Genomic DNA, 9,025 nt, shown 5'->3' with positions numbered 1-9,025 from the left:
AGTAGGGTAGGGATTTGCGGGGTTGGCAAACAAGAACACAGATTCGGCATTTAGTCCATTTCCTAGCAGGTGGTCTCGCTCGTGTTTTTACCTATTCGGTCAAGGCTGAACTTTGTATGGTGGCGAGGCAGGAACATCCAGAAATATCGCCGATGCATACTGAGGACAAAGGCTGGGTTGTTGATTCATGCTACGTTTCTGATGTAAGAACCACCCCTAGTTGCATGTTAGAAAGATGTCATCAGATGCAAAAACGCCTTAAGTGACAAACGCAATCACTTTCTCGATTCATTTCGTGGTGTCAAGTGCATGACAGGAAGTGCGTAGATGACCCTTTTATTTGCTCCAATAATAGGTTCCGCTGCTGGTGCGCGAGGCCGGCTCCGTACGTGACGGAATGCGGCCTTCCACGCGCTCACAAACAAAAGGAAAAACGAAAGTAAACTCTCAAGGTGCGCCGAGACCTGTAGAACTTCCGGTTCTTGTGTGCATGAGTGTGCGCCAGTGGGTGAGTGTGTGCTGGGGGAGTTGCTCCAGACTATATCCGCTCGGCCTAGTACTCGTCGCCCTCGCCAACCTCCTCCGTCGAGTCGACACCGACCTCCTCGTAGTCCTTCTCCAGCGCGGCCAGATCCTCACGTGCCTCGGAAAACTCACCCTCTTCCATGCCCTCACCCACGTACCAGTGCACGAACGCCTGAAGGCGGGGAAATAAGTATAAAGAACAGTAAGTCGTCGCTACCGGGTAGCTGGGATCACGTGGAACGTCGCACACTTACACGTTTGGCGTACATTAGATCGAACTTGTGATCCAGCCGAGCCCAGGCCTCCGCGATGGCGGTAGTGTTGGACAGCATGCATACGGCTCGCTGTACCTTCGCCAGGTCGCCACCGGGCACGACGGTTGGCGGTTGGTAGTTGATGCCCACCTTGAAGCCGGTCGGACACCAGTCGACGAACTGGATCGAGCGCTTCGTCTTGATGGTGGCGATGGCCGCATTGACGTCCTTCGGCACCACATCGCCGCGGTACAGCATGCAGCAGGCCATGTACTTACCGTGGCGCGGGTCGCACTTCACCATCTGGTTCGCCGGCTCGAAGCAGGCGTTGGTGATCTCCGCCACGGTCAGCTGCTCGTGGTAGGCCTTCTCCGCCGAGATGACGGGCGCGTAGGTGGCCAGGGGGAAGTGTATGCGCGGGTACGGCACCAAGTTGGTCTGGAACTCGGTGAGGTCGACGTTCAGCGCGCCGTCGAAGCGCAGCGAGGCCGTGATCGACGACACGATCTGTCCGATCAGCCGGTTCAGGTTGGTGTAGGTCGGCCGCTCGATGTCCAGGTTGCGGCGGCAGATGTCGTAGATGGCCTCGTTGTCGACCATGAACGCGCAATCCGAGTGCTCGAGCGTGGTGTGCGTCGTCAGGATGGAGTTGTACGGTTCCACCACCGCCGTTGACACCTGCACGATTCCAACCCGATACCCTGAATGCCGGTCGATATCCCACGGTTCGGTCGACTTACCTGCGGTGCCGGGTAGATGGAGAACTCGAGCTTGGACTTCTTGCCGTAGTCCACCGAGAGGCGCTCCATCAGCAGCGAGGTAAAGCCGCTGCCGGTGCCACCGCCGAACGAGTGAAACACCAGAAAGCCCTGCAGCCCGGTACATTGGTCGGCCAGCTTGCGGATGCGGTCCAGCACCAGGTCGACGATCTCCTTGCCGATGGTGTAGTGGCCGCGGGCGTAGTTGTTCGCCGCGTCCTCCTTGCCGGTGATCAGCTGCTCCGGGTGGAACAGCTGCCGATAGGTACCGGTGCGCACCTCGTCTACGGGATTGTACACGTACATACCGGTTGCTACAAAGGGCCCACCACCACTACTTACCAACGACCGTCGGCTCGAGATCGACGAACACGGCTCGGGGCACGTGCTTGCCGGAGCCCGTCTCGCTGAAGAACGTATTGAACGAGTCATCGCCCCCGCCGATTGTTTTATCCGACGGCATCTGGCCGTCCGGCTGAATGCCGTGCTCGAGGCAGTACAGCTCCCAGCAGGCATTGCCGATTTGAACACCCGCCTGCCCGATGTGCACTGAGATGCATTCACGCTGTTGGACGAATGGCGAATGAAAAGGAACGAAAAGATGCGATTTAAAATATGAACGCTTCGTGTAGGTGCTTTATTCTATTCTATTCATTTTTGTGTTCATTCGAAAACGACCATGCGTCTCCATGCCGATGAGGGAGATAGCAGATTAGCTCCCCAATAAGGCATTTTATTGCTCATTATTTGATTTCCCAACGACTAAAGTGTTTCATTTATTCTTCTCTCTGCATTCGAACGCAGAAGAACGCGCGACAGTTGAAAACGGTAATTTCATAGTTTATTTCCTTTTTATGTTCTCTCTGTCGTTTGTCTTCCGATCGAACTGGCTGTCCAATTATATCGTACATTTCCCGATTCTCATATGGGATGACAGAGCGGCCGGATCGTTTCGCACCAAATCGGGTGATCGTTTAATGCCGCTTGGCTGCACGCTGGATAATTGGACACGCATCGGTGGATTTAAAACAGGGTTGCTTTACTGCTTCTCCTGTGGGAGAATCGATGCCCACGTCTTTACTTTTTTGGGAATAACCGAGCGAAGTTTTCTTTATTTTTGCTTAGCGGGGCATTACGCGTTTTACGTCGAAACGGGAATAATCTTCGATTTAACTAGATGCTACCAAACCCGTAACGCTTTTCTTTCATAACCGAAAAATGAATTCACTTTTGTTTTTCTTATGGTTGCAACAGCCTTATATGTAGGTCAGCAATAAGATGCTACCCTAGGGTAGGATCGTTCTAGAAACGTACATTCGTTCGGCTGTTATAAGTGTTTCTCGAGGACACGGTGATGAATTCGGCTATTGATTTTTGTTTGGCCCTCCCTTCAACGGCATTAATGGAGCGCAACTCTACGTTAATCCAACCATATTTTCATAACCCAATGTGGACCCCTACACACACACACAGTAAATACACCAGCCGTTTCATCGACCAATTTCTCCTCCAAACACATCCTTTGGCGACTTACTTTTCCCTCGACCTAATATCCTGAAACCGCAGCGTGTTGCCATTACTCAACGAATTTCCATTATCGGCCCCGAGCGCACAGGCGGCTTAACGTTTCCATTCCCCATTACCATCCCCTCGTTCGTAGGAGGTAGGAAATAATATTCACCCTCCTGAGAGGATACGCCAAATACAAGAAACCAGAAGCGGGAGGTCAAGCGACATGATGGATTTGTTGGTCGGGGCGCAACGCAGATTTGTGCATGCTTTCATCAACCCCGCAACTTCTATTTGTTCTTTTTTCTCCTCTTCTCCTTCGCCGACTTTTCCGAGACCCACCCCGCTGGGCGCTGGGGAGGGAAAAGTGCATTGAACCTATTTTCCATCTAATTGCGTGGCGTGTTTGCATGTGTTGTTGTTTCTTTTGCTTCCCCAATTCCCTTTCCCCAGCCCGTTTTGGAACCAGCGTGTGAATGAGGTCAACTGTCGACAGCGTCGCAGGGGAAAACTTGACCGTTTAAAAGAAAAGTCATTGTTTCTTTGTTGTGGAAAATTGTTAGCGCCACATCGAAACACATCGTGATTGTTGAGAAATCTATCGACCTTATCGGTTTTCTTGATTTCCTTTGTCCAACGTTTTTCCGATAGACCTCTTTTCTTAACAGTTTTATAGTTGAAACCGTTGGTCATCTTTTACACAATTTTTTTAAAAATGAAAAACAAGCCGTTGCATATTACAACATAACAAAAAAATAAAATAAAACGGTACACGTCGAGGTACAAACTAGAAACAATGACAAACGTACTCACCATTTTGCTGATTGAGTAGAATAGTTTGATTGATGAAGCGAAGAAAATTTACAGCAATTGATTTGACACACGAGTTGATTAAATATGAATTTCACACGCACGCACGCACGCACGCACTCACATAAACACTCCGTGCAGGCAAAGGACACTTTCCGGGGGTGTGAAAAGTAGGCCGGTACAGGACGCGACAACACGCTCGAAGGTCCACTCGATTTGTCCGCAAGGCAACAAATGTGAAGTGAGATTGAGAGCTGCGTTCTGAGTGAAGCTCGCTTTTATAGGCGGAGGGCAACCTTAAGCCTTGGAGGAACAGGAGGAATAAGGAAGTGGGGCGGCTGATGGAGCGCTTAAGCCAGTTCCAATTGAAACCCCCCCGAAGGAGGCGTGTGAGCGCTAGAGACCGGTGGAGCCAAAGTTTGAGCCAAAAATGGTGTATTATTTTCCTGGTAACTGCCGGCGATCGATACACTTTGTCACGGTAGATTGCATCGAGTCTGTGCCTTAAAGGGTTACATCGTCTTGGAGCATGTTTCCGCCTTCAAGCGGAAAGCCGCTTCGCACAGTTTTGTCCAAGTTTGGCTCCCGACTTATTGGGACCAATCCCACGCAATTGAACGTTTGAATGGGAGCAACGATGGGAGCTCTGGCAACGAAAAAAAACACTTCTTTCTGGATAAGGTTTAATTCTCATCAAATTTGAGATGGCCCACCAACTATGCGGATTTTGGTTAAAAGATATAAATTCAAACCAAATGTTCAACAAAGCAACTGCTTTTTCGCTTTTAGTGAATAAAACTATCGCCTTTTAGTAACGGCTTACATTCCCTCGCATCTTCATTATTTATGATGTCGCAATTTTGGTCAAGTGCAAAGAATAAAATATGTGGGCGAAGGTTTAATCGAGATCAAATTACACCGCGTAAGGTGATGTCGTTCAATTAGGTTTACCTAACTTTGCACATTTCGTTGCTCACTGCACTTTCATCCGAACTGCATACTGGTTGCACGCAAGAAAAACTTGTGTGAGAGCAGTGTTACTTTATTGGTTCATAAATAATCATTTCTTTTTCTTCACATCGTGAGAAAATGTTTAATCTCTCTAAATCTCAAGTCTCCGAGACACCAGACACCATTCTAGTGTTCGCTACAATCGTTCAGGTACCCTGGCGATGCATCGGATCGGTGAAACTGATGTTCCTTGTTTTTCTTTCCTAATGTTTTCATACTATTTAATTTAATTCAATTTCTTTGCGAAAATACATTCGACTCTGCAATAAATAGATGGAATAATCAAGGAATATCTAATTTTACAGATAAATAATCTGAGGTAACCAAGCGCGAAAATTAAACGATATAAATTTTAAACCACAGTTAATAAATAACTAGCAGAGTTATTTCATTAGGAACAGTATATTTCATGTTTGAAATATAAGGAACAGTAATAAATTCTTTTAAATTCGTCTTTTTTAGTGGTGTCGGATGCCGACCAATCAAACCGAACAACGCTTGATAACATCGACCAACATGATTTCTGCCAAGAAGTGATTCTGTAGATCGACCAGAAAAGCAACATTTTTTGCAGCTTCTAGTTGGTTTTCGATTGATAACATTCGTTTATAGAAGTCGACCTGGGTGAGAAAGAACGACATAAGGAAATTTAAGATTAGTCAACTATACTGTTACTGACATTTTTACTTTTAAATGTAACGAAATACTTACATTTTCACGGAAAAACTTGTCAGGAATCTTAAAATATTTCATTACGCAGTCTTGAATGGAAATATCGATGCTTGGCAGTCTATAATCAACCTCTTTCTCGGCAGCTTTCCTTGTGGCAATGTGGGCGACCAGGGTATCGAAACATTTCCCCAACGTTATATGGTAGCGGTGGAGCAGCACATCTTTAATCATACGCCCATCGTGAATTACGCGTCGGTAACGGTCGCTGCTCAAAAGCTCTGCAAGATCTTTTGGTATTCTAATCCAAAGGATATCGAAAATGAAAATGCAGCGGAGCGTAGCAATGGAGAGCAGGGATGGAAATTCCGTGTGCCGTCCGTGCTCGATAGATTCCATATTTACTCCGAACTCCGCCTGCAGTCGTATGTATTTTATAGCTTCGTGATATAGGACATCTATCTGGTTGATGAACACATGGTTTTTTATCTTCGTCAGTGTACGATCCATTACACTGTCCACGATTCGAATTGATTGTATTTCGGGAGCGTAGTAAAATTCCTCACCACGTTCCGAGTTAGTGTTAACATCTCGTATGTTGTTCAATCGGATGAAACAACGTTTCTTAACGAACGTAACGTCGCCAACTCGAATGCAATCCTCTACTCCTAGTAAGATTTTCTGTCCAGCTTTCACATCAACTTTGTCCATTTTTCGTGCTTATGAATACGCTATACGATATTAAAAGTTGCGGTCCACGCACTGAACTCGTTTCAAACCGGCTTCCTAGAATTTACTAAGCCAATATTTTCCAAGAAAACCACAAACTAAATCGAAAGTTGACAATGTTGATCAGGTACATAATATAAACAAAGGTAGATTCATGTGGCACCGACTGACATTAATGGTTCCGAAGCAAAGTAGGTTCAATGCATGAACTTTTTTATTTTTCAGTGAAAATTAACAATTTGGTAAATGCACAGATTATTTAATATATGCAACAAAATTACCTTAGCAAGTAGCTACCTACTAAACAATTTATCCGACCTACCCGTGTGGCCCATGCATTATCCGAGATTCCATTTTTCTGTACTTCTGACCAAATATCTTTTTACCGAGATGTCGGATCGATTTGAAATTTTTAGTGAAGATATTTGAGGGTGTTCATACACACAAAACATTGTAGACCAGCCATTATTTCTAAATTATGCAAAATAATCTCGAAAACTTGGCTGTTTTGTGGATTCCAGTCGGAAACAGCAATTAAAACTCTGTATAACCTTCCTGTCATAATACAGCTGTCAAACGTACATCGATTCATCACAGTGATCAACAACAGACGTGGCCGTTCGTAAAAACTTGCTGGAACAAGAATTGATCAAAATTTTCGTATCTATTAGCAACATCTGAACTCGGCACGAAATGGGTCTGTGCAAGTGTCCGAAGCGGCAAGTGACGACCCAGTTTTGTTTCGAGCATCGCGTAAATGTGTGTGAAAATTGCATGGTGGTAAATCACACCAAGGTAAACAAATGCGTTGAGTTCGATGCGGATTACCCGGATTGCGGTGAAATGCTGTTTTTCCTGCTCTTCTGGTTTGTTGCATTAACGTTTTTTTCCTTTGTTCGTCGCAGTGTACAGTGCAATCGTACATACAGTGGCTGAAGGATAGCGATTACGATTCCAATTGTACACTCTGCGGAAGCCCCCGTGACAGCGATGATTGTGTGCGGCTTATATGCTACCGTACGTGTGCCGACAGGCGGTGTCAAATCGGCCACCGGTGTTAATTTCTACTATTATCTGCCTCCACAGATGTATTTCATTGGAAATGCCTAAACGCTCGTCAGCAGTTGCTTCCCCCGAATACGGCCCCCGGCGGCCACACCTGCCCAATTTGCAGCGATCCCATATTTCCACCCGGCAACCTAGTCTCACCGGTGGCGGATGTTCTGCGCGTCCGGCTAGGGCAAGCAAACTGGGGTCGAAATGAGCTTGGCCTACCATTGGTAAGAATTCTCTCGGAGCCGTGAAGCAATTGGGATACGAGCGACTTGTTCCATTTCAGTTGCTCGACGAGAAGAGGGACCACAGTAAAAGCTTTCCCGTATCTTCGACGACCCCGATTGCGACGTCGTCGGGATTAGGCAACGATTCGGTGGCAGCAACGAACGGAGCAGCCGTGTACGGTGGCGTGCACAGTGGCTTGGCTCAAATGCGTGCGGCCGGTAGCTCCGTGCCTTTGCTGTCCGGTAAGGAACGTCCCGATTCACCACATTCGATAGTCAACCTGGATCAGTATGTTAACGTTGGTAGGTAGTGCGGGTGCAATCTAGTGTCTTTGGGCTCGTAATGTAATATACTGCCTGATGCTTCAACCTTTCAGCCAACAGCCGACGAACGAATTTGCTCTCGCGAGAACCACCGATCGGTGGCTCCGACCGAGATGACAACAAGTATAAGCGCCGAACGCCGCAGGAAATTTTCTCACGCTGGTCCCGCCGGCTGTACGCTCCGTCCGCCAGGCCCATCTGGCGCAAGAACTGGTTCCTAGTCGTGACCGGGCTAATAGCGATCGTGTGCATCGTCTACATTATGGCCGAAATCACAACAGCCGATCGGTCCGGTAGCGACCAGCACGGCTTCATTCCAAACCGCAACCTGCCGCACGCCGAGGAGTGATGATAGTGAACAAGAGTGGATGACCAATTTTTGTTTTGTCCCGTTTTTTACACGCGTAAAGTGATGTGCCGGACGTTGTGAGCGAACGAAGCCGGAAGACAGTGTGCAACCTTAAAAAATGACCGTAAACTAAAGTTTTTAAACTATATTTTCCCTAACAAGGACCTTTTGATACCTGGTGCTTTGGAAAATAGGACAACGATTTAATTTTCATCTTTATCCGATTGAACGTATGTAATCATTTCCAGCGGGCGACGGACCCGTCAAGAGCCACAAACAATAGGCTGGTAAATTTAATATTATACATATATTTCCTTTATGATAAACTGAAGAACATCGTTCTACTAGCCCCTTGTGAGATAAAGTAAAAAACGGAAATATATTCACTGCATTATTTAATCTATCGCTAGCTGTTAAACAAAAACAAGAAGTGCTCGTACCGTTTACTTGCTGCCCGCCCCAAAAACTAATCCGAAGCGACCGTGTTCAGCGTCTGCCGTCTAAGAAATTCGTTCGGCTTGTTTGGGGAACCATTGCATCTATCAAACCTCCGGCTCAACCTCAACCTCAACCTCTCAAGGGTTACAGCATTCAATTTATTCGAGCCGAGATTTTCGTTATTATTCGTTTATTTTCATAAAATTTTGGTTTTACACATATTGCTTAGTCTAAGAATTCGATATTCACTTCGTTGCATGCTGCGTTTACGCAAAGCATTTTTATCAATTTCGGCTGTGAAACAATTTCATCAGTTAACAATTTTTTGTTGCATCGATCGTGGGGTATTTTTTTTATAGGGTTTTCTTT

General features: G+C 46.5%; 3 protein-coding genes across 3 annotated transcripts; 1 reads left to right on the top strand and 2 right to left on the bottom strand.

Moving 5' to 3' along the window:
- Positions 1-339: 339 nt before the first annotated feature.
- LOC131269201 (tubulin alpha-1A chain-like) lies at positions 340-2,015 on the bottom strand. Its single transcript, XM_058271539.1, has 4 exons — positions 1,880-2,015; positions 1,520-1,821; positions 780-1,457; positions 340-697 (listed from the first exon to the last, which is right to left on the bottom strand). Exons 1-4 carry the CDS (start codon positions 1,998-2,000, stop codon positions 554-556), a joined length of 1,245 nt encoding a protein of 414 aa, XP_058127522.1. The 5' UTR covers positions 2,001-2,015; the 3' UTR covers positions 340-553.
- Positions 2,016-5,260: 3,245 nt separating this feature from the next.
- Positions 5,261-6,341, bottom strand: LOC131269207 (piRNA biogenesis protein EXD1-like). Its single transcript, XM_058271544.1, has 2 exons — positions 5,579-6,341; positions 5,261-5,487 (listed from the first exon to the last, which is right to left on the bottom strand). The coding sequence occupies exons 1-2, from the start codon at positions 6,245-6,247 to the stop codon at positions 5,350-5,352; spliced, it is 807 nt and encodes a 268-aa protein (XP_058127527.1). The 5' UTR covers positions 6,248-6,341; the 3' UTR covers positions 5,261-5,349.
- Positions 6,342-6,865: 524 nt separating this feature from the next.
- On the top strand, positions 6,866-8,841 carry LOC131269464 (zinc finger protein-like 1 homolog). The gene is made up of 5 exons (XM_058271832.1): positions 6,866-7,060; positions 7,171-7,282; positions 7,352-7,545; positions 7,605-7,848; positions 7,923-8,841. Exons 1-5 carry the CDS (start codon positions 6,959-6,961, stop codon positions 8,216-8,218), a joined length of 948 nt encoding a protein of 315 aa, XP_058127815.1. The 5' UTR covers positions 6,866-6,958; the 3' UTR covers positions 8,219-8,841.
- Positions 8,842-9,025: the final 184 nt, after the last annotated feature.

The sequence above is a fragment of the Anopheles coustani genome, chromosome X, assembly GCF_943734705.1.
Source record: "Anopheles coustani chromosome X, idAnoCousDA_361_x.2, whole genome shotgun sequence".
NCBI lineage: Eukaryota > Metazoa > Arthropoda > Insecta > Diptera > Culicidae > Anopheles > Anopheles coustani.
The sequence above is the reverse complement of the archived record's forward strand: the minus strand, read 5'-3'. Positions and strand labels throughout refer to the sequence as shown.

What these genes read in the sequence shown, in the direction of transcription:
- LOC131269201 (XM_058271539.1), bottom strand. Translation starts at nt 2,000, where the DNA reads ATGCCGTCGGATAAAACAATCGGCGGGGGCGATGACTCGTTCAATACG. An exon ending in CCATCTACCCGGCACCGCAG is followed by an intron (nt 1,458 to 1,519) that starts GTAAGTCGACCG and finishes GGAATCGTGCAG; the next exon opens with GTGTCAACGGCGGTGGTGGA. An exon ending in ATCTAATGTACGCCAAACGT is followed by an intron (nt 698 to 779) that starts GTAAGTGTGCGA and finishes CCCCGCCTTCAG; the next exon opens with GCGTTCGTGCACTGGTACGT.
- LOC131269207 (XM_058271544.1), bottom strand. Translation starts at nt 6,247, where the DNA reads ATGGACAAAGTTGATGTGAAAGCTGGACAGAAAATCTTACTAGGAGTA. An exon ending in ACAAGTTTTTCCGTGAAAAT is followed by an intron (nt 5,488 to 5,578) that starts GTAAGTATTTCG and finishes TTTCTCACCCAG; the next exon opens with GTCGACTTCTATAAACGAAT.
- LOC131269464 (XM_058271832.1), top strand. Translation starts at nt 6,959, where the DNA reads ATGGGTCTGTGCAAGTGTCCGAAGCGGCAAGTGACGACCCAGTTTTGT. An exon ending in TGTGCGGCTTATATGCTACC is followed by an intron (nt 7,283 to 7,351) that starts GTACGTGTGCCG and finishes CTGCCTCCACAG; the next exon opens with ATGTATTTCATTGGAAATGC. An exon ending in GGATCAGTATGTTAACGTTG is followed by an intron (nt 7,849 to 7,922) that starts GTAGGTAGTGCG and finishes TCAACCTTTCAG; the next exon opens with CCAACAGCCGACGAACGAAT.